Source organism: Lissotriton helveticus, chromosome 6 (assembly GCF_964261635.1).
Source record: "Lissotriton helveticus chromosome 6, aLisHel1.1, whole genome shotgun sequence".
Classification (NCBI taxonomy): Eukaryota; Metazoa; Chordata; class Amphibia; order Caudata; family Salamandridae; genus Lissotriton; species Lissotriton helveticus.
This window is the reverse complement of record NC_136067.1, coordinates 81371900-81396358: the sequence shown is the minus strand read 5'-3', so window position 1 is coordinate 81396358 and position 24459 is coordinate 81371900. Positions and strand designations below refer to the sequence as shown.

Below are 24459 nucleotides of genomic sequence, written 5' to 3'. Positions count from 1 at the left end.
GTGGTGGAACACCCGCAACCATTTACAGTGGCAGCCATTCCTCGACCCTGTTCTGCAGAGCATTTTTACATTGGACGTTTCACTCTCAGGGTCTCCACATCAACTACCTAGCATTGAAAGCCTTCCTGCCTCACCTGATAGAAACAAGGAGGGAAGAGCTCTTGGAGCTCCCTGTTATCTCCAAACATTTGGTGTTGGGCTCTCTGCCACAACATTCATTTGTTAGTGGAATACCTTCCGATGTTGGACGATTTTGCGGACCTCCTCAGTAGGATGCGTAAACATGTCCACGAGTGGGAACTCCACCTGCTAGTCCTCTTCTGTTACTTTCACAAATGAGAGTTCCCTGAACAAGATCTGTTCACAACAGCAGACCACACCAAATGTCCAAACTTTGCCTCCAGGTTCCCACACCCACAGTCCAGCGTCGAGGCACTATGGATGAATTGTTTTGAAATATTTGCCTACGCTTTTTCTGGCTGCGTATGGCTCCCTGTCCTGTCTGAAGTCTTGAAGAAGTGCAGTTATACAGGACTGGCCCCTCCACACAGGTGCCGTCCGAGTTCTTCTCACTCGCCTCGTTTGGCACCATTCGAGGCTCGTGTCCCTGATGTCCTTCGTGTTGGTCCCCACGTCACGGGACTGCCAGCTCCAGTGTCACTGACCTTCAGACTGAATGTCCAGTTCTCCAGGTTCACCGCAGGACACAGGCCTCATGTTTGTCTTGTAGGCTCTTTTACGTTTGCATGCGAGGCCTTCTGCCCAGAGCCTGGGCAGGATCACCTGAATTCTCCTGAGACTCTCGGGCCCTCAGGCCAGCCTGTCGAAATCCCAGATGCTACGCAGGGTCGGCCACTAGGCCCCACCCCAGTTCCGCTCCTAGGGCACACCATAGAGCCTCCAGGCAGACAACACACTTGTATGATGCGGCCGTCCTACAAGTCTGCAGTCCATCACCTCCAATTCAAAACCGCAGTCTTTATTGGCAGCCGCAGGAAGCTCATGCCCGCTCACACACAATCAACCCTTGCTGGGCCTCCAGGACCGGCTGCTGCTTACTTGCCCCGTGGCCTACACTCAGGGGTCCAGCCTGTCTGGGCCCCTCCACCCAAGGGGTCCAGCCGTCTAGCAACTCTCCAGGAGGCACTGGCGAGAAGCCAGCTGGTCCTCGCAGCAGCAGGTTTCCTCCTCAGTGGGTCCGGCACCCCGCCGGTCTCTGGATGTCCGCACATGTAGAGCGGAGTGGGTTTATGAGGTTCCTCCACTCAGCCCTTCTCGAGGCAATGAAAATAGCGCTGCTATGCAGTGTTACACCGGATCCCTGTACACCCACCTGTGCAGCTTCCTGTAATATTTACCAGTCGCATGGAGGGCCCCTTTGACTTTCAAGCATGTATTCCGCTATTGAATGAATGAATGACAATTTGTACCGCGCATACTGAGCCCCAAGGGGCATCAAGGCGCAAAACAAACAAACAGAAAATTCCAGGCTACCAGATAACAGGACCAAAGACCACTAGGAGCGCGACCCCTTATATGCCTGGGAAAAAAGCCAGGTCTTCAGGTGTTTCCTGAAGACCGCCAAAGAAGACTGGCTAGAAATCTCCAGGGTGAGGGAATTCCAAAGTTTTGGAGCCAAGGTGGAAAAGGCTCTGCCTCCCCATTTCACCTTAGCGAATATGGGCACCGAAAGCATGTTCTTTGATGAGGACCGGAGTGTTCTCGTGGGGATGTACACACACAGAAGAGACCTGATTCCCTCTGAGCCATGTATAGCACTGTGGGACAGACAGAGAAGTTTAAAAGAAATCCTGGAAGGAATCGGAAGCCAGTGGAGGTCCCTTCTGGCCATGGTTACAGAAGCTAGTCTAGGAAGGTTTAAAACCATCCTGGCCGCTGCATTCTGTACCATTTGGAGACGGTGGATGGAACCTTTGCTAATGCCACTATAAAGGGCATTGCAATAATCTAGCCTAGATGAAACTAAGGCAACTGTTGCTTGTTTCCGAGCTACCAAGGACAGGTAGGGGGCAATTTTCCTAAGAATTCTAACTATGCCACAACAGGTTGACACTGTCCTATTGACCTGGGAGTCAAATGATAGAGCAGGGTCAATTAGGACTCCAAGGTTCTGGCGGTAAGGGTGGGGCAAGGGCATTCTCCCAAAGACAGAGGCCACCAGTCTTTTGACCAGAGATCTTGGCTCCCTCCAAAGACCATGATCTCGGTCTTTTTGCCGTTTAGTTTAAAAAAATTACGGACCATCCATTGGGAGACTGCTTCCATACATGCTCTGAATTTGGGGGCAACGTCGCTAGCTGGTTGGGTGATGGATACCAGGTTCTGGGTGTCATCGACATACGATAACACATCCAGACCGAAGGATCGTACCACCTTAGCAAGTGGGGTGACATAGATGTTGAATAATACAGGGCTCAACGACGAGCCCTGAGGAACCCCACATTGCACTTGTTGGGGATCGGAGAGAAAATCGCCCATTTTAACTCTCTGCTCCCTACGATGGAGGAAAGAGGAGAGTAAACTAAGGGCAGAACCCTCTAGACCGATTTCCTTGAGCCTGGAGACCAGGATTGACGGGGACAGGGTGTCAAACGCTGCTGTGAGATGTAATAACACAAGCAGAGTGGAGTGTCCCCTGTCAACCTTAGACCGGATTTTATTGGTCACAACCGTGAGGGCAGACTCAGTACTATGAGCTGCCCGAAACCCATGTTGAGAGGGGTCTAGCAAGTTGGAACTCTCGATGAAAGCAGATAGGTTACGATTTATATGGGACTCCAGGATCCTAGCTGGAGCAGGGAGTAGGGAAATTGGACGATAGTTTTTCAGTATTCCCGGGTCCAGAGAGGGCTAATTAAGCAATGGCTTAACAACGGCAGTCTTCCAAGGGGAGGGGAAAATCCCCTCGCTGATCGCCATGTTCATAACCTCTAGTAGGGGGGGAAGAACCGACCCTCTACAGGTTTTCAACGTTTTTTAAGAGCAAGGATCGAGGGGCGAGCATGACTTGATAGCATCAAGTAGGATATTGAGATCTTCTAGAGACAAGAGGGGGAAACACTTAAGCTGTGGTTTAAGTGGAGCATCGACCTTATCAGCAGTAGGGGGAGTAGGTAGAAGGAGAGAAACTACTGTGTTGGCATCAAGCTCAAGATTGCTGATTTCAAGTGAACTATGGATATCAGCAATCTTAGAATGAAAGAAACTTGCTAGGTTATTGCAGAGTGCCTGTGATTGGATGGTGGGATCGGCTGGTTTAGGTGCCGAAAGAGAGTTGATTGTATTGAACAGTTCTCTTGAAGATTTAAGGGAGGCCGTGAGGTTGGTAAAATGGCACCTTTTTTCTTCGACAATCGCCTTCTTATAATCTCTAAGTAGGGATTTGTGCAAGGCTTTACCCCGAGAGTCAGGACGAGCAGTCCAGGACCTCTCTTGTTGCCTGCATTTCTGACGCATTGATCTTAAGCGGTCAGAAAACCAGGGTTGAGAAGGACTTTTCCGGGCTGAATAGTGCCGTTTGGCCGGGGCAAGGATGTCTATGGCACTGGCTAAGGCACTGGAAAGCTCAGAGGCAGCTCTATTGGGATCAGCCAAGGAAGGGCAACTGAGAGCGATCATGAATTCTGCAGATTCAGGTCTCGCCGACGGGAGCACCAGTAGATACGTCTATAAGGCCATCTTCCCAGGTCACACCTCCCCTGTTTAAATCAACTGGTGTGATGAGGTTTAAAAACTGTTTGAAACACGAAGTTCCTCCTAGACCATTTATCAATTCACAATGAGATCATAATTTGGTCTTGATGTTTCTATGTACGCTGTTCAAACCAATGCACAACTGCGCGATCATATCCTGACATCTGATAGAGACTACTAGCCGCAGATTCCTTAACATAGAATTATCCCCCGGCGTGAGACTGGATCCGTAAACTTTTTTGCCCAGCATCCCTGCGTGCCGGGGGTGGAACGGCATCACGCGACTCTGCCCAGGCATCGTCCACGTACGTGGCGTAGGTGAGGTCACATAAGTCCCACCCCGGCATGCCTACGTCCGTTTTTTTCCTTTTCCGCGTGCAAAGCGTATCCGGTTCATGCTCCGGGCCTGTTTCGCCCTTTTCCTTTGCTGTTGCGGTTTGTTTGTGTGAACAGTGTGCGGATGCCTTAGGGCTTTAAGACTAGCTCGTCATGTGGACGCCTTATGTCGGTGACTGACCCTCACCTAATTTGTATGTGGTGTTTGGGGGGAGGATCCCGGCTCCACTGATTGCGAGGCGTGCCAACAGTTGAAGCCGAAGTCGCGGCGGGAGCGCTGGATGAAACTTCTCTCGGCTCACCTTTCCAGATTGGCTTTGTCACCTCGATCAGCTTCTGCAGAAGGTTTTCGAAGCAACCATTGTCGTCGTCTTCATCCCTCTCATTTGCCGCAAGAGCTTCGCTCCCCTGTAGGTTAGTTTCGCAGTTTGTCCCTGAAGGCTGGTTTCTTGTCTATTGGGGACGTAGGCTCTCCGCAGGTGATGTGGCCCGCGTGTCGTCCCCCTATCCACCTTTACCCGGTGAGGGGGCGTCGAGAGCCTAGATGGAGACATATGCGGCTGCTTTGCAGACCTCGCTGGCTTCTCCTCCTCCTCCTTCCCCTCCTGGGACGTTGTTGGACCCCTTTTTGTGCGGGGCACTCCGCGGCATCTCCGGCGGCTCCTGCCCCGGCGCCTACTGGCTCGGCTCCAGGTTTGGAGGATGTGGTGCCGTTGGGGTGCGGCCCTTCGGGGGTCCCTCCTTCGAACCACGGCGCCTCTGCCTCGCCGCAAACTCCTGCGGGAGTCCCTGTGGTGTCGCGGGAGGTCACCGGGGCTCGGGTCGCATCCCTTTGCCCCTCTCGGCCCTCTGGACAGGCAGCGGTCTTGTCTGAGGCTGAGGTGACGCCGCTACGGTGCTGGCAGCTGCTGGCCCTGGACCCCCCTCGTCCCGTCATGGGTCGTGGCTGGCGGGGGACCCCTCGTCCTCCTCCGGACCCCTCTCGTCCCTCTGCGGAGGCGGCTGCCTCGTCACAGTTCGAGTCAGCCTTGGCGGCGCCACATGGGTCGGCGGACCCCCCCCCTCGTCCCATTATGGGTCGGGGCTGGCGGGGGCTCCTTGTCACTCCCCGGGTCCCTCTCGTTCCTCCAGGCAGGTGGCTGCCTCGTCGGAGGTCGAGTCTGCACCGTTCTGACGCATCCTTAGCCACCTCGGCTCTGGCCCAGCCCCGGTCCTCTGCGCTGTGTGGTGTGGAGGAAGATTGTCCGGCGTCTCCTTTGGTGGCAGACGTTGATGACGTCCTGCCTCGGGTTGCGGACTCTATAGTGCCGGATTGGTGTTGAGTCACGGACTCGTCTTCGGACGCCCCCTCTTCCCCGAAGGTTGGATGCCTGCTGGTGTCGTCATCGCCGGAGACGGGCCGCCGCGTCGTGGCTTTTTCCCCAACGTCATCAAAGGAGGGCTCCTCGCCGTTGCCACCGCCGCGATTTTCGCCAGAGGAGCCACAGTTCCCCCACTCCTCAGTCCCTCTTTCTCCCTTCCGGGCCTGGCATTTGCCCACTCCGGTTGGTTTCGGGGATTGCCGCCTTAGCTTGCAGCCATCGCCCACAGAGGAACTGCTTTCCCCACTGCGGGGCCCTACGGAGTCGGGTGCGGCCTTCACTCACGCTGTGTCCACTGCGGTGAGTATTTTGCGCATGGGTAATCTGGTTGCCCATTTTCCCGCAGATCATCTTCTGCAAGTTCCCCACCAGGGCTCTGGTGGGAGGGAGCTGCTGCTTCTTTTTGAGGGTTTGCTCCATTCTTCCCTGACTGGGACTTGGGGGCGCACCGCCACGGGGGATCCGGAGCCCAACACCTTCTGCACCGGCATTACGGGACCTGGTGTGTCTTTCCCTCCATCCCTCTGCCTCAAGCCCTCTTTTGTGGACTGCCTTTCCCTCCCTGCCGCCGCTGTTGTCTTCACGATCACTGGAGGCCAGCTGGCTGGACTCGTGGGGGCGCAATATATTTGCATTGGCCTCTGCGGTCCCTTAACACTTTGTGTGTGTTGGCTAGGGCCACCTCTTGTTTGTGGTACTCGGCTGAGTCCCTGGGAACTGCTACTTCACAGGAGGATGCTCGGGTTGATTTGCAGCACCATGCGTTGGATGGTCGGGAACTGGCGGCGTTTATTCTTCGCTCCGCTCTGGATATCTCGGAGGGGCGTGGTCGTGCCATTTTGCAGACCGCCTTTCCCTCCCTGCCACCACTGTTGTCTCCACCATCACGGGAGGCCCGCTGGCTTGACTCTTGGGGGCGCAACGTGTTTGCTTCCACCAGTGTGGCTCTGCTGGCCCTTAATACTTTGTGTTTAGCTAGAGCGACCTCTTGTTTGTGGGACTCGGCTGGGCCCCTTGGGGGTCCGCCGCGTCACAGGAAGATGCTCGGGTTGATTTGCGGCACCATGCGTTGGATGGCCGGGAGATGGTGGCGTTTATTCTTCGCTCTGGACATATCGGAGGTGCTTGGTCGTGCCATGGCTTCTTCGGTTGCCCTTCGCGGTCATGCTTGGCTTTGGGACTGTGTGTTTCGGGAAAATGTTCGGGAACGGCTGGTTGATCTTCCCTACGATGGCACCCTTTTGTTCCATGCCCCGGCAGACTCTGCCATCCGGAGGTTCTTGGCAGGGCTTCAGCCGCCGCCGCCTCCTCCTCCTCCTCCTTCTTCTTCCCCTCAGTGACCTGTAGGTTGGTCTAGTTTTTGGAAGTGTTCCTCCTTTTGGGCGGGTAGCCCTAGTTGTTGTTCTGTGTGCTTCGTGGCCACTTGAGTCCTCCTTGTTGAGGCTGTGGTTCTGTTGGCTGCTGGACGTCCCTTCTTGACTGTGTGTTTTTGCTTTGGGTTATCTGCACCGGGTAGGCCCTGACATTCTTTCTCTTTGGCTGATTGACAAGCCTTCTGCGGGGGTTTTACCCACGGTTCTTTCTGTTGTCCTCTGCTGCGTAAGTTTCTTCCTGAAAGGGTTCCTATGTCTTGGGACTTAACATACCCTATGTGTGGGTAGTGGTAGCTGTTATATAGCTTGTTCTATGCTGGGGAGTTGTGGTTGCCTGCGGACTTCTGCTCTCCATGGCGTTTACGTACGTTGCAGGTGCAATTCCCTTTTGCTGGATTGGAATGCCTTGGTGGCGCCCCGGGGTGGTCTTTTCCGGGGTCGCTGCGCTGTTCGCCTGGTCTGCCTGCTGTCTGCGGCCTGGCGTCTTGGCTCTGGTTCTACTTCTTTTTGGGTCATGTGTGCGGGCCCCTCTCTGAGGGGTGTCCGGGCCCTTCTTACCTTCATGTTCTCTGTCCTGGGGGTTGAGATGGCATTTGTGTTCTTTCCTCTTTCAGGCGCAGCCTGCCCGGTTTTCCTGGGTGCCCCGGGCTACTCTCACTGCTTCCGACTGCTTTCTTGCTGTCAGCTCCGTTCTGTCTGGTCTCTTGACTTATGGCTGTGGTGGGCGTGGCTGCCTCCTCTTTCCTTCGTCTCCTTGGAGCCTCTAGGTTGCCTTTCTTCCTCTTCCTTGCTTTGGCCTTGGATGGGGTTCTGTTGCCTTGTATAGGCGAGGGGTGCTTCGGCCTCCCCTTGCCTTGCCTTGTTTCCTTTGTTGAGGGTGGACTGACTTCCTCTTCCTTCTTCCCACACCCCCTCCTTGGGGTCAGTGGTGTTCTGCTTGTAGGGATTCCCCTTGCCTGGGGGGATGGGGCTCCTCACCCTGTCCGTTGGCTTAGTCCCAGGGGTGTGGGGGAGGAGGGGGGGGGGGCGGGTGAGGGGACCCTCTGTTGTGTCCAGGCCGGTGGGTTCCTCTCGCAGACCCTCCTTCCCCGTGGGTATGGCTAGGGTATCTATTCTATGTTAAGGAATCTGCGTCTAGTAGTCTCTATCAGATGTACGAGTTACTTACCTTCGGTAATGATGTATCTGGTAGAGACGATTCTAGCCGCAGATTCCTTCACGGCCTGCCCTTCCTCCCCGTTCTGCGAGGACCCTTGGTTGGTCTTCTGCACTCGCCTCCGGTGGGTGGCTGAGTCTTCTGTGAGTGTTTTCTTTTGCTCTTTCTGTCAGGATGATTCGTCCTGTCTCTTTGTTCCTTTCCTCCTCTGTGGTGCATTGGAGGATGAGTTTATAGGTCCTCCTGTGCCCCTCTGCTCTGGTTGCTCCAGGATTGGGGGTTGCATTCACTCCCTTCCCTCCCCTCCCTTTTGTTGCTAAGGTTTCTGGCCCCTCTGCGATCCCCTGGGTTGGGGTCATCTGGCCGTGCCTTTGCCCCTTTGGGGTGTTGTCACACTCTGTGCTGGGGTTGCCTTGGAGGTTGTTACTCCTGCTTGTCTTGGGACCGGTTCCCCTTCATTGTTCTTGGTGGGGGTTGTAGTCCTGCTGCATGTTGTCATGACATCTTTACATATGTTCCTTGTCTCCAGGGGGGGCCATCTACATACTGACGGGGTGACTGCTCAGGGCTGTGCTCTATTCTTTATTCTTTTCCCTGCCTTTGGGCACTTCAGTGTCTGGCACTGCTCCTTATGTAGTTGTTCATCACCATCCCTTTTTCTGCTCTACCACACACTGTTCCCATACTCCCACAGTTTTGTCTGATGGCTCCACGTTATGGCGTGGAAGAGTTCTCAGAAGAAAACTGACGTAGGCGCGCCAAGGTGGGACTACTGCAACCTCGCTGACGTCACGTACGCGGACGATGCTTGGGCGGAGTCGCGTGATGCCGTCCCCCGCCACTTGGATGCTGGGCAAAAAAGTTTCCGGATCCAGTCTCACGCCTCGGGATAATTCTACGTTTAGGAATCTGCGGCTAGAATAGTCTATACCAGTTACATTGTTACAGAAATTTAAGTAACTCATACTTTAATGACTCTGGGTGCCTTTTAACCTAAAGTCATGACTCCTTTTTACGTTGGGCAATTCATCATCCTACTAACTTTCGTTGCCCCTCTCCCAACCCCCTCGAAAGAGATGGGGAAGATTGATTCATTTGGGCCCAAAAGGGATTTATGCTTTTATATTGATTGTTTCAAAGACCACTGTGTGGACGTTCAATTTTTTTGTAGGGTTCTCAGAGGTGAAAAAAGGGAAGGCTGTGCAGAAGAGGACCCTGTTGCGGTGGTTAGTCAGCTGGATTAAGATCTGCTACGCGCTGGACAAAGTTTGAGAGCCAATACCACCAGAACTAAGGCTGCTACTACTGCATTGGCACATGGAGTGCCTGTCCTTGATACCGGCCAGGCATGATGTTGGCAAAGTGGGTTCAGTAGTAAAGACATTTTGTACCCTCTGTTCTGCAGGACTTATTGGCCTGAGTGCACTCCACAGACCCTACAACAAGGTAGGTACTTAGGTTGTATCTATTCTCAGGTGAACAGTCTGCAGTTAGAAATATCCATTAGAAGAACAAGTTACTTTTGATACCTCTTTCTAGTGGATACCTTATCTACCTGCAGATTACTCCCTTCCTTCCTACCTCCACATTATGTGGAGTCGCCTTTATTAACTGATCCGTTCGTAAATTAACTTGAAGCACACTGGTACCCACAGTTCTTTGCACTACACATTTAACTGGGAGAGGAGTTGGCCTAACGGCTAGGGCGTTCGACCTCGGACCTGGGGATCTGGGTTCGAGTCTCGGTAACGACGCCAAAACCTCCTGTGATTCTGGGCAAATCACTTAATCTCCCCGTGCCTAAAATGAATGTGTGTCCGTCCTCATGTAACGTAACTCGTGCTATGTAAAGCGCTCTGATACCTGATTCCGTTCGGGTCTAGTTCGCGCTATATAAAACTGCAAAAAAAAAAAAAAAAAAACTGTTCAGAAACAGAAAAATAAGAAACTGACTACAGCGCAGTTGTGGTGCTTTAATGAGGCTCCACTCTATCACTTACAGGGCAGTACAGAGCCAGTGTGAAGCTACATTGTGACACCATGCTGAATGTGGGTACCTTGCTGGAGATAACCATAGAGATCTATTCTGTCACCTGGGAATTGTTCTGAGGTCGAGGAATCTGTGGTTTGATAGTGTCCACCGGAAAGTGCATTACTCAAGGTATGCACCTTGCTCTTATTCCTCTGGATATGTTACCCAATGTCATTTGTGGCATCATATTGTGTATGGCCAGGTTATGATGGGCATTTTCACGCTGCGATTTTGTGAAAACCAGCCCATTATTCCCTGTTAATGCCCTCCCTCTAAGCAAGTACTTTGGCCTGTAGCACCTGAATTATCAGTTGCTTTTCATAATGCTTCTTACTACCCAGGTTTGATATGAATTATGCTTTATTTGGTTTAGTCTTCACACTTGCCTGTAAAAGACATCCAAAAAGGCTACTGCACTGTCTGGTTTTAACTGATTTTTTTTTTTTTTTTTTTTTTTTACAGAGGCTGTCGAACAAGTGGCATCTGATCGACCAGAGGAAGATGGAGAAGTAAGACCCTCAGCTGAGTCGATTGATCAGGATTTTTACCACTGAGGGGGCAAAGGAATTTGTATTTAGACCAGGATGCATAAAGTGTGAATCCTGGTCTAAATCAAACAAAACATAATCCAGAATTATCCAATTTTTGAACCTCAAAAGTCCTCCACTTTTTTTTGGAAGTGATGTGCTTCATAATGATGCAGTCTGAATACAGCAAGTGTTGCAGAGTGTGTGCAAATGTGTATTTATTTAAAATTATTTTTGCTTTTTTTTCTTCGCCCTGCATTATGATTATAAGCACATTTGCTCCACTATATACTGCACAGTTCTGTTTTACTTTGTCGGACTACCCTTGAAGATTCAAAAACTTTGTGAAAAATCTCACAGAAATTCTGATTGCTCATTGCACGTGTTGCATTACAGATGATGCTAGATTACATTTCCAGTGTCTATTTGCATTTGTGTACATGTGTACACAAAACTTTACACTGGCAATGAAAATGTAACATTCACGCAACACATGCTTAGCTAATTTCAGTTTCTGCAGATATTTCGACATCTCAAATGCTTTAAATCATATAAGTAAAACATTGGATGAAGTAGAAGTTGGAGTGAGTGGCGCATCCTGCTTATGATATGAGTTCCTGAAGGCCAGATTTGAAGGACCTCGGTGGAACCTGCAGTCCTTATGTTGGACAACTAATGCAATGTACTGCAAAATGTGTGTGATGCGATAAAGCAGAGTTTAAAGAGTCTAAATCAACCAATCCAAGCTGCTTCTGTGATCTCTCAAGGACTCAGCAAGCCAGTGTTTGAGGAAAATACAATTGATATCTTGCAATTGTCAAGACCTACTGTTTCTAGATGGATAGGTATTGTGCTTCAACTATCCATTTTAAATCTTGCTTACACCATGCCATATAAACATCCACCACAAGCATGCACTTTCATGTATTTCCACCCCTGGTTCAGAATACACCAACTATCAATGTATCGAATGTAAATTTACCCGGTGTGTCATGAAGCTACTGTCATTTTAAACGACTGGGTCTTGACATATCGTTACCTTGTATAGAAATCCAACCCAAACACCTTAATGCTTCCCATTTTTCAAATGTATCTTAAGCCAGCGAGAGTCCAGAAAACCATTCTAAAAAGATGTAGACACATATCGCCAGAGCAATCTTTGTGTAATTGGAATGGCAACACTGACATACATTTGACAAGGCGTCCTTGCCTCTGTAGAAGAGAACTAGTTGACGGCATAAATCTTCCGCTGTCCGTGAACCCTGGATCCTGCTATGAATGCTGATGCAACCCAATATGAGAGTGAGAATTTGCTCCTCATGAAACTGGACAATATACTCGACACTCAAGGAACATTTTAGGAGTGTGTGGAGATGCAAAGATATTTTTCAAGCTTCATGAAGCTCAATGGAAAACTTCATGTAGGTTGAGATTCTTTGTCCTTTCAACAGTGATAATGAGCTTGTTGTGCAGTGAAAAGTATCTTGCAAGGAGGCAAGATCTTTGCTCAGGTGAATGCAAACTCCATATTCCCTGGAAAGGATGAAAATCAAGACATTTTCAAAATTTAAAACCTTGAGCAACTAACTAGTATCTTTCTGGGTAATTCAGACTTTTCCATCAGTACTTTAGACATCTTCTGGCTGATTAACAAAACTACCAGGAAAATTTAGGATCAACTCCATTTCCATCGCTGAATAGATTATGGAACAGGCAGACCAGCGAAAGACATCTTGATTAATGCAAGGTTAGCAGTTAAGAATTGCTCATGGATCTGATGACTGTGACGTGGTGGAAGTGTAGCTGTCCTCCACACATGACTTGACAAGCCGCTGGAAGGTTTACCTTCTTTTTGAAGAATGAAAATAGGGCGAAGACTATGGGTTTGCAGTGATTAGTGGAGATGACTTGAAGCAAAGCCTCGGTTGTTATGACTAGGGTAAAACTTAATTCATACTGATTGTTTCAGTTTTAAGCCACTCCACGCTCCACTATATAGATGCACAATTTGCAGAGGAATTGACAGTCATAGTAGCTAACCTGAATACGATTTTAATGCTCTCTCTGTATCAGATGACTTCAGAGTTTTGGTTGAAAATGTATAGAGACTTTTTTTTATTATCCACACAAGGGCATACTTTTGACTTTGCTTAATCAAACAAGATACCATAAGTTCACCTGCTGGCCCCTATTGGGATGCCATCTTGTTGAAGGGTGGGTTCTTTTAAACAAACTAAAAATTGAGGCAGCCGCCGTTGATTAAAAAAATAGATCAATTGACCATTGCTGTAAGCTAAGATGAGTAAAACGTTTTTGAAAAGATAACTAAAACAGCATCTGGCTTAGAATTAATTGATCTATAAGGAATTCTCACAATACAGTAGGATCTATCTTGTCAGTAGGATCTTCAGTGCAGTAGCTCACAGAAGGTGCCTTGGAAAATTATACGAGTGGCAAAAATAGGATATTTAAGGATTTCCCAATTCTCTGATGAGATCTCTGTGTACAGATATGGTTTTCAAATTGAAAATGTAATTAATCTGTAGAGAGGTACAAAAGAAGAAAAATAGTACTAACACTGAGAAACCTGTTACTATTTTTGACCAATAGAAGGATTAGTCGGGATTTAGGTCCCTACGACTACGATCAGTTTCACTGAATTGGTTGCTGTTAGTAAAGCTCCTGGATCTCAATCTGATTTCCTTTCGTTTAAACTCTTCAAATAAGAGTTCATCCAGTCGGCTATGGATGCCACAGAGATGATCAGACTGCTGGAAGAAAGTCCGTCTCATACTTCAAAAGAAAATTACAAATGCAGATGAGAATGATGCATCCATCTTCTATCCAGTATTGAAGGACCCTTATCTGGTGAACGAGGTGGTACTTTCAGCTACAGTTGTTTACTGGGGAAAATACCAACCCAGATCAAAAACTGGTTTTTTTATATAGTATCACAGCATGGAGGTATTTATTGCCTTTCTGGATGTTCTACGAATGAAGCTGGATAGGGGGGCATCAACGTGCTGAGATACTTAAATCTGTCAGCAGCCTTCAACAGATCTATAGACCAAGAGGAAATGTCAGTTGAGTGGTTTGACTCCTCTCTGGGACATTAGTTGTTCATGGAGTTCCTGTCCTGGTTTGCCTTAATGTTCAGATTTAACTGTGGTGCACCATAGGAGTTCTGCTTATACACCATTATTTTTTTAATCTGTGCATTCCACCATTTGCGGATATATTAAGATATTATGGATACCGTTTTATAATTCCACAGATCTCATCCAGTTGATTTCCAGGTTTCATCCTGAGAACTTTGATTGAAAGTGGAATTTCCCAGCCTGGGCACTGTGAAGCAATATGTTCAAACCAGTTGAAAGGTAAAACTTAAGACTGAGATGGTAGTTGGTGAACCCTCGGATTACTAGCCTAGAGGCTTTGTCCAGAACTGGTTACTCTTGTGAAACAAATATGTATTTAATGAGCAACTGGCTTTGAAAATTCAGATTACTACAGTAGTCCAGGCAGGGTTCTTCCACTTGAAGACAATTGTACTTGTCCTTCTTAACTTTTCAAAGTTACTTCCAGGACTTGTCGCCTTTGGTTGAATACATAGTAAATTATTACAACAGAATCTGTCGATGGTTACTGTGTTTCCAGGCTTCTGACATTGCATTGTACAGCAACCTGAACCGTGGTGCACTTCAAGAAGAAATACCATGTTTATCCTGTATTGGCATTTTAATAGGCTTCCAGTGGCTACATGGGTCATCTTCATGTGTGCATTGTTCATTGGGCATTGCACAGATCGGCATCAGGCTTAATTGCAGTATAATTGAGATGGCACATCCCAAGGGGAGTGCTGGGACCCAGGAATCTTGCTTTGGAAAAAGTTCCAAAGGTCAAAGAAATTTAGGAGGGCCTTGCTGTTCTTTCTGCTACAGCTCAGAATGACCTACTCTCGAATCTCAGAGCCCAGAACAAACACCACACTAAGACACTGAAAACTATCCGGTCACAGCTGGAGGTTTAAGGCGACTTCTGTTAAGAAGGGTGTTGTGTGTTGAATGAATTGCCTCAGAGTACTGAGCAGCCCAGGAGGGTATTTGGTGCAATATACATGCAAACTTACATACACATACACGCACGCACACAAACACACACACACGTATATATATATGTATATATATATATATATATATATATATATATATACACACACACACACACACATATATACACTCATATATGTATATATTTACACATACACACATGTGTATATATATATATATATATACATACACACGCACACACACACATATACATACATACATACATACATACAGCCTCAGCTGATGCACACTAGCGTGCTGGTTCTCTTCTTTTCCCTAGGTGAAAAGGAAAGGGCATACAGCATCCAAAGAGACTAGGTTTTAAAGTGTGCAATAGGTAAATAGGGCCTTTTGTGGGTAAGACCCTAGACTAACTACAGAAACTGTGTTCCTGTTACACCATGACAGACCGAGAGTTTAATAATAATACATTATTATAAGTGATATTGTTATTAATACCATCATCTAACAAGCCAACCCATTACACTCCATCCTTGAAGGCGCTCAAAGGATCGACTTGGTGTGAGGAAGATTTGTAATCCAACATGCAACCTTTGTACAGCCACCTGAAGACAGAAGTGGATACCTACTACACCGCATCACTGGATCCCAAATGCCTCCTCCATTTTCTCAGTGTTTGCAACATACACTTTTATCACGACTTTTGCCATCATGACAAGAATGTACATCTTGAACAAGATTCATCTGATATTTATATATGTATGATGTGCGTGTGCGTGTGGGTGTGTATACACAAACACACACCACCCATTCTACTGTCTTATCCAGAGAAATGCTTGCATCCTTTCTTCATGGTGCATCATATATAAGCAATGGGACACACAGATGATTTTGGATTCTTAAGCAGTGGACGCTTGAAAGACTTTCGAACGAGTGTCGCTAAGAACATAATCAAGACATTGTATGTTTAATAACAAGTATCTTTATATGTATATGTAATTGCAGGTATAGGAATATATCTGAATTATATATTGAATATGTGATTAACTGTGGGACAAAATAATTGTAAGCAAAAGTTCCCAGGCATACACAAACGTACTAGCAAGTACACATGTAGATAGAATTATCTACAACAACATTAGCCAAACTGCTTTCTCCAATAAAAATTGGTTTTAATTTCTCAGATATTCATAAAAAATTTTCATATGATAAAAGTACATTACAATGTTCAGAGTCAATGCAAACTTCATTGTAACTATACATGATTTGTTAAGATAAAAATTTTGATAAAGATTTTAAAATTGATGGTTTCCTGTCGACGCGTTTCGACACGTAAGTAGTGTCTTCCTCAGGACTGTACCATCGGTGTTCTGTAAAAATAATAATCATGGACATTTTTTACTGTATGATTCTTTTCCTGGTAAAGCAGTTTGCACTTGTTTATAACATGTTCGTTGTACCGCTAAACATTCTTCCATGGCTATTGATATACCGCAATATTGCTCAAAACATCTGAATAGAACCCATTAGACTATGTCTGTTGTCTCTATACATATGTGCATCTATGCATCTTCAAGGTGGAGCATCAACTTATTAAAAATGCTATTCACAGTGTCAACTTTGGTTATATAACATCATAAAAATAGAGCACAAACATGTCTTATCATTCTATTACCTTATTACTATTGTCCTTATACACTTAAAGTTGTTTGGTGACCCTGGTGGTTCATTGATAGCTTAAGGACAAACTTATTTTGTTAACTTAGAGACACGTTTCTGTCGAGTTAGGCTGGCATAAGTATATACTGTGCTGTATATATACATAGACTAGGTATAGGCATACCCCAAGGGCGTATCAGTCTGCACAGCCGTAGATATGTTTCTGTCCACTGTGCAGAGTGAACCTCGCAGAGAAGGGTATCCAGCATGGCACCACAAGGAATGCTTGCTAATTTATTAATGCATGTTTGTTCTTCGAAAATAAATAAAACTTGGTAAATCATAAAATTACTAAACAGATGAATAGCTCCTACATGTAGGCCAGTCTCTGCCTGTGAGCCAGTATCTGCCTGTATCACTGGATAACACACATATAAACCCTACACTATTTTTATCTGGGGGACAGATATTTCAGATACACATGTATTTCACGAGAACCTGTCTCTACCCTATATTACGCGATTTGTTTATTAAATAGTACTTTATACTCACACTAAAAAGTGTCTCACCTTATAGCGTGTCTCAAATGGGCGTTGGTGCGTATTGAGTTTCAATTTTCTAGAGGCGAGTTACACAGCGAATTTACCCAGTCATAGATATATCAAAGTATTTAATATCTGAAATGGTTTGGACAAAAAGTATCATATAAGTTGATATAATTTCATTGGGGAAGCACATTTATATTACATATTTAACAATAGTGCCTATTACCTCGAATGTGGTGGCATATCTTCATTTGGCAGTATTAGAATACGCTTTGTCAGAAAGCTGGGGACGCTGTTGACCGCCTGTGCTCCCGCCCCTAGAGTTAGAACAATTTTTTAGATGCTGTAAAGTATGTTTATTTTTCCTTTTTATATTGGACAACATAGCGGTTCTTACCGACTTAACTTTACAAGACCACGCTTCCTCAAAGGGTTTAATATTACATGAAGACCAGCAGGGGGATTGACCGACTTGTCGGAATGGCGGCCGTCCGTTAGGTAGCAGGCAAAATAAAACGGCGCTCTGTGTAGACCCCGGTCGCTGAAAAAATGAAATCCTAATCTCAGATACATGGTCTATACATATACATTTACTTATTACCTTATTCTTTAAATTTGGAAAAAACCAGGCGGTGCTTACCAACTAAGTGCCAGAAAACGTCCCAACTGCTCAGAGGGTTAAATATGGCGTAAGAACAAGCAGGGGGACGGTCAGACTTGACGAAATGCAAATCGTTCGTTTGGTAGCGGGTAGGATGAAAGACCGCTCTATAAAGACACCGGCAGCGGCAGCTGTAAAAACGAAATCCTAATTATAAAACATGGATATCTCTAGCTTGTCTCTCTGCAATAAACGGGCATGTATCCCGTGTAAATAATTCTTACCGGTGCACTTGCACAACTCTAGATGACTTAAGGGGCGGTTCAGCGTTTGAGCAATTCCTCGAGCCGTTGGTCTAGCTGCAAGGCAAGGGAAAGAGGGTGTCACCCGGGCGAGTTTCACACTTCACTAGCTTACGAGAGTGGTAAACAATACCAATGCCTATCTGCTCTTACCGTTGTCACCGGTCCGTGAGCCACAAATCTCGTCTTCCCGCATTCGGTCAAGGTTTGAATCTGTTACTTCACGGGCCTTTTATATAACCAGACTGGCTATTGGTTGATGCAGTCCATTATATTTAACTGTGGGACATACATATTTATTTTTAATGTTATACATACTTGCATGTCCACACACTTCTGCTAAAATGTGGAAGTGATAAGTTCTATTTTAATAATCTATATGGTGAGCAGTTAAAATATATTTGTGCCACACCCGTAAATATAAATGTGGCCCAATAAAACCTATTATTTAATAGGATACTGATATCCCCACGTTGACATATTTATTACTTCACTGCAGAGGACTGTGCCACCTCCACAGTACCGCTTACTGATTTGGAAAAACACCTAGCCGTTTCCATACTACAATCAGTTTACTACAGAAAATAAGAAAAATAGTTACAAGATCTGGTTATTGTGACTATGTCCTTCATTTAGCGCCTTGTTTTCTGGTTCTTTAAATACCTTTGTTTAGAAGTATTGCAGATGGTAAAAAAACAAGACATAAACTACATATGCAGATCTACAGAGTGATAATATAAACAATTCCCTTGCGATAATATATAGTATATATGCAGATGCAGATGCTCCCTGTTTAATATGCTATGTATTACTGTGGTTGAGTGCGGGGGGACTCGTTATGCCCTTCCATTTCCTTGTCAATAGCAATAGATAGCATATTATGCTTTTTCACATCTGCATACATAGTTTGTCTTTCATGTTTGTCCTGCGTACTTCCTTTAACAAAAGCTTTTGAACCAAGAGTGATATATTTATCATTTATGTTGACACATGAGCTATGTAATGCAAATCCCTCCCCTCCCTCAACAATGTCAGTAATAGCATATCACTGCACACCTGCATATAGGGTTTATGCCATGCTGTTCTTCCCTTTGTGTTCGCTTATACAAATGTACCAGACTATAACCATAGGTATTTAAGCAGAGCCATAGTTCGGCCACATTCCATAGGCCTATAGTGTGAGCAGGAGGTATCCAAGAGCATGATCTAGATGAATGCGTTCTGCTGTGGTACTGGGGCCATATGGGATTTGACCTTTGTACTGTAGTGATTAGTGTTAGGCATTGGAATAAATATATTTATGCCATGCAGTGAAATACATATGGGAACTAACGTGATCTAGATTAACTGTTCTAACAAATACACATTTATTACTACAGTGCAAAGATCACCACAATACAGAGAAACTGACATGTGTAAAACTCTATTACCTGCTTCCCTTCTTCTGACTTGGATAGTCGGCTGCAATGTGATTGTAACCTATTGCACACATTCTATTCCTTGCATCCTGATTTCGATTAAATATCTTTATAAAATAAATATACATGCAAATATGCCACATACATTCACACATAGTAGTTTTAATATGTGCTAAGCTTTTTATGTTTAGATGTATAATTTATTTGCTTTATATTTTCAAGTACTTTTTTTCTGTCTCTTACAACAGGTGTTGGAGTGTATATATATGAACATACCATATATCATTTACATATAACATATAAAATATATTATATGTGAAGGATATATATAGCAAACAAGTTTTATTTTATCTGTGTTGAATACCAGTGTAAGAAAATTTACTGACCGGAAGCTAAGTTCCCAGAAGAAGGACTGAGCACTTGAAATGCTATCCATCGCCTTCAGGAAAACCAGCTGTGTACATTCATTAACTCGCTGACCGCTGCACTTTGAAAAAACTTAAAATCGTTATCTGAAAACTGCAACCTTTTGCTAACGTCTGTGCACCATCTTCAAAGAGAGAATAGCTATTGCCACTTTGGTGTTTTGTTGAATAAAGTACTGCTATAAAGTACATTTTAAGGATATGTGCTGGCTTCGGCAGCACATATACTAAAATTGGACGATACCGAGAAGATTAGCATGGCCCTGCGCAAGGATGACACGCAAATTTGTGAAGTGTTCCATATTTTTCTTCCGCTCCCACTAGGACAGTGCTCTGAACATCTGCAGATCAGGAAAATGCTTAAGTCCTTCCTTTTCTGTCGCTCCTGATCCTGTTGGAATATGCTGCCATGCCCTCACAGTCCTGCTGAAGCTCAGAGATATCCCTTCTGGGTCTATTCTAGCGCTATACAAACAATTAAAAATACAAATTCCAGTCCTGTGCATGTGTAAAACATTGAGGCGCCTAGTCAGAATTTGACTACAGGAAGCAGTACTATATTAGTGCTATCTTACATACTCTTTTATGGCTTTGTGAATCTGTCTCAAAATGTCCAGGCAACCGAAGTGAAAGGGTGCACAGTCCTTTCTATTTGCATTAATTGTAAGGGAATATGACCTGAATATTCCAATCTTATTTGAACTTTAGATGTTTTGGAGCCAATAAACATACATCTGTAAGCATACTACAGGAGTATTGTTCTACCTACTCTTACATGCCTTTATAAGTGGCCCCATTTAATGTTTTTTTTATTGTGTAGAACACTCCTGTAATATCCATATTATGTACATTTGGGCATGTGTACACTGTAGCCTATAATTTGTGACATATAACCTATAACATATAATTGTTTGCATATATGTGCAATAATGTATTGCATTTGTAGTTGATTTGCATGTTATTTTAGATTTTTTTAATTTTTAATGTAAGTGTTTTCATGTTGATAATTGCTGTCAGCCATGAATCACTCTAACTAAAAGCTCATAGGAGTTACCATCTCTGAGTGTGTTATTTATCTGGTTAAAAAAAAGATAGTTTAAAAAAAATGGCAAAATTGAAAGGTTTTACACCTGTAGACCTACTCTTATGCTTGAGTTTAAATGTACAGCTTTAGGGAATTTAAAGTCATATCACAGTTGTGAAAAACTTTTTTCACCCATTTCCAAAATGGCTTGGGATCAAAGAGGAGTTTGTGAAAGCCAACAAACTCATGAGTTCTGCATGTTCACAAATCCTCAAAGCAAACCACACTTTGATCTTCCTACTCATTGCTTGGGATTTACTACTACGTAAGTATTCTCAGTCGTGTTGTACAATTCTGCAGTAGTAAAAGTGTTTGTCAGGTAAACTCCAGTGGATACCTGAAAGACGTAAATGGAGCCATTTTGGTCTGTAAGCATAGGTTTGTGGCTGTAAATGGCTTTGTAAATGTGGACGATAGTGTTCACTTCAACACTTAAAGTAAAGGACACACATGAAACATTTGAGGCAGAACATTTTGTTCTCCACATTGTTCAAATTAGCAGTTTAGGTCTCTTAAATAAATGTCTTGCCCTTCTGTCCTCCCTACGATGTCTTTGACATCTTGATCTTTTCCGTCTTTCTCACAGTGAGGACAACATTGAGGATGAAAATCCAGAGTCCCCAGAATATCAAGCCGAAAAGCAAGTAAGGATACTGACCCGAGACGTCATGAAATTCATCAGTAAGTTTCAAGATCATCCCTCCTCCACACCGTTGGAGCAAAGATACATTTATACAACTGCTCACGTTTGCAAACTTTGTTCCTTTCATTACTCTGAAAAGTTTCTGTATTAGTAGCTAGGTAGAGTGATTATGTGTATGTTGCTTATATCAAATGTATGTAGGCAAAAGGATTTTGCCCATGCATGCTAGCATTATCTACAGTTCTTTCTTCACTGTGGTCACACATACTTTGATTCCTATATCTTAATCTACCCTTTTATGTACATAAGTAACACACCTCGTAATATTTCAACAGGTGCTTAGTTATGATTGTTAAAGATTTTGTAGCCCAGAACTTGGAGCTGCACCAACTTTAAGTATGACCCCTGGTAAAGGCCTGCAAGTAGAACAGTGGTTACGACAACCATACTGGTCCTTTTGGGCATTGTAGTGCCAATTGAACTTCACACTGTACATCCTAGAGCTAGATCAAAATGAATGATTTGTCAAGGAAAATCATTGTCTAGATTATGATGGATACCACTGCTGCCCTGTGTAATCTGTTCTGTTAGGAGTGCTGAATTCCAAAACCGGTTTCCTGGAGGTAGTTCAGTTTATGATTGGGACTTGCTGCAGGCAAAATGCTGCTATGGAGGCCAATTGCAGTGCATGCAAAAGCTATAGTTGGAGTACAGACTACCTTCAGGCCTTTTATGCCAACAGTAAAGTATTCGTCAGACAGTGTATGCCCAGGTGTGGGTCTCTCGCTCACTTTGTCACTGGATTCAAGCTAGCCTGGCTGAAGAGGGGTGCTACCCCGAAACCGGTCCCGGGATCCTTGTTTCCGGTCCAGGAAGACCTGGCATGGGAGTTCGGCCTGGACTGTTCCCATGAGGCACAGGGTCCAAACTGATTTGCATATAGCTGGGACTGAACTGGGGTGGTGAAGTGAGCTAAATAACGATGATGGATTCAACCCAATTCTATGACTGGGTGTGTCTGAAAAGTTTTGGTGCTCCGTCCATTTTCTCCTTGTGTTTGCTTTGTTCGCCCTCATTTGCTTTAGTTCCAGATTTTTTACTACAGCAGAGCCATCCTTCTTAAATAGCTATGTCTCATTTGGTATCACAATAGAGTGTTCAAAACATATTTACGCCACTCTAACTGATGCACAAGCTAGTTTTAAACAGATATAGAGCACTGAAGAAATACAAAGGTCAACTCGCAGATGATAGCTTGCAATCTTGTCTGCCAACATTCCTTTGTGTCCAGGAGCAAAACCTCTAATCTACTCTGCTAGTTTAAAATGTCTGGTGCACCCTCTGGCACAACTCCTTGAGCATTGTCAGGTGCCCCTCAATGTCTGAATACTCCAGCAGTACCCAAATAATCTTTCTACAGGGAAACATCAACCAAAAAAAACCACATGCTTGAATCTAGCTTTATATTGTATGAAAAAGAAATTCTTCTATTTGAATGAAGATAAAACTAAGATCCTGCAGCTGGGTGGTGCAGAATCTTAACTATTCGCCCATAACGTTGGCTGCCATTTGTACTGTACCATTCCACCCATAAATATGAGACCTAGCAGTTCCATTTGATGCTGATCTCTTCTTTATTTCTGAAGTTAAACTGGTGGTCTGGAAAGGTGGGGTGGGGGGGGGGGGGGGCAGTGTCTTATTTACATTCCTCATAAAGTATTTTCTTCTAGATTTGAAACCAGAGGCCTGATGAAGTTGTGCTTAGACTTATTACAGAAGGCACAGGCTTCAAAATTATATTGATGGAGAATATTTAAGGAGAGATTTTAGGAGAGGTCTTAAAACCTGGTTGTTTACCCAGTAGGCCTCTCAGTAGTCCCTTTTTACTGTGTTTGTTTTTGTATTCCCTTCTTTTACTGTGTTATGTTATGGTGAAGTAGTTCTCCTTACCTAAAGCGCCGGGACACTCTTTTTGAGTAACCGTTGCGCTATACAAAAGAATAAATAACATAACATAACATAACATTAAGGGTGTGTGACCTCATTAAACCAGCTTCAAACTCTCCATTGACTCCTGGCTAAGACAAGGATAATTTTCGAAATCCTCTGCACCCGGCATTAGGACAAAGACCTGAAAACCATACTGTTTTGGCACTTCTACAGTTGAATGTCTTACATTCTGAAACTAAGCACACTGCAGTTTACAAAACCTCCAAATGAATAAATATATAAATAAATACATCGTTATGGTTTCATACTGCTGGGAAGCAACTGGGTCTCACTGACTAGAGTTGCAATTTGACTGAAGACCCAATCAGACTAGTGGCATGGTTTAGCAGAGTGCTGGAGACCAGTTAATTAAGCTCCCATTGCACAGAGCAACTTGATAAATGAGTACCTTAGTGTCTGGGCTGATTTACCCAAAAACCCACTCACCTGGATTTGGTGACATTAAAATAATTGCACCATCATTTCCTTTTTGTCCTGGCAATGCTACAGGAAAAGTAACTAGCAAAACAGTGCTCCTTCTTTTAGAGGTTTCTGCTATGTATCCTTGGCACCTCCTGGCTATGAGGACATAAGCAGCATTAGTCATTGCTTGGGTCCGTTGTGGATGAGGGAGATGTGGCAGGGGCTGTCTTTCTGGATCGCTATGCTGTGGACAACACAGTATTGATCCAGAGCCTGCCCCGAGACTGGTAGCTAGCTCTTTTCTTAGAAAATAACAGCACTGACATAATATCGTTTGCGCAAATATCCGGATACTAAAATATAGTGTTAAAAATATTGTTTGTGTATGCTTATAATGATAAACAAAACAATTGCTAAAAAAATATTGTTTCACGCTAATATTGTAAAAAAAACGTAAAAAATATTGATTTTCATTATATATTGTATAAAATAGTAGAATATATACCATTAAAATGTAAAATACATAATTTTTAATATTTAAAAAATATATTAATATAAAAGCACACAAATATATATGTAGAATTTAACACTAACAATAAAAATAGAATGTAATTTATATAAAATTTTAATTATCCTTTCAATATCCTATTTTAAAATCCATAAATATATATATATACACGAAAATATTAAAACACAATTACAAAACATTAACCTAAATTAATAAACTAAATATAAAAAACTATCAAATAAAAAGTATTAAACATTACAGAAATTAAAAATAAGCATTTAAATAAGGAAATA

General features: G+C 44.4%; 1 protein-coding gene and 1 non-coding gene across 3 annotated transcripts in view; both read left to right on the top strand.

The window, feature by feature from the left end:
* The window catches only part of LOC144762250 (exportin-5-like), a 1106737-nt gene that overhangs the window by 795559 nt on the left and 286719 nt on the right, over positions 1-24459 (top strand). For both annotated transcript variants that reach the window (XM_078647393.1, XM_078647392.1), the window contains exons 24-25: positions 10435-10481; positions 21190-21284. In XM_078647393.1, the coding sequence (XP_078503519.1) occupies positions 10435-10481; positions 21190-21284 (142 nt within the window). The remainder of the gene's footprint in view (positions 1-10434; positions 10482-21189; positions 21285-24459) is intronic.
* LOC144765378 (U6 spliceosomal RNA) lies at positions 19723-19827 on the top strand. Its single transcript, XR_013597377.1, has one exon. It is a non-coding gene; the product is annotated as a U6 spliceosomal RNA (small nuclear RNA).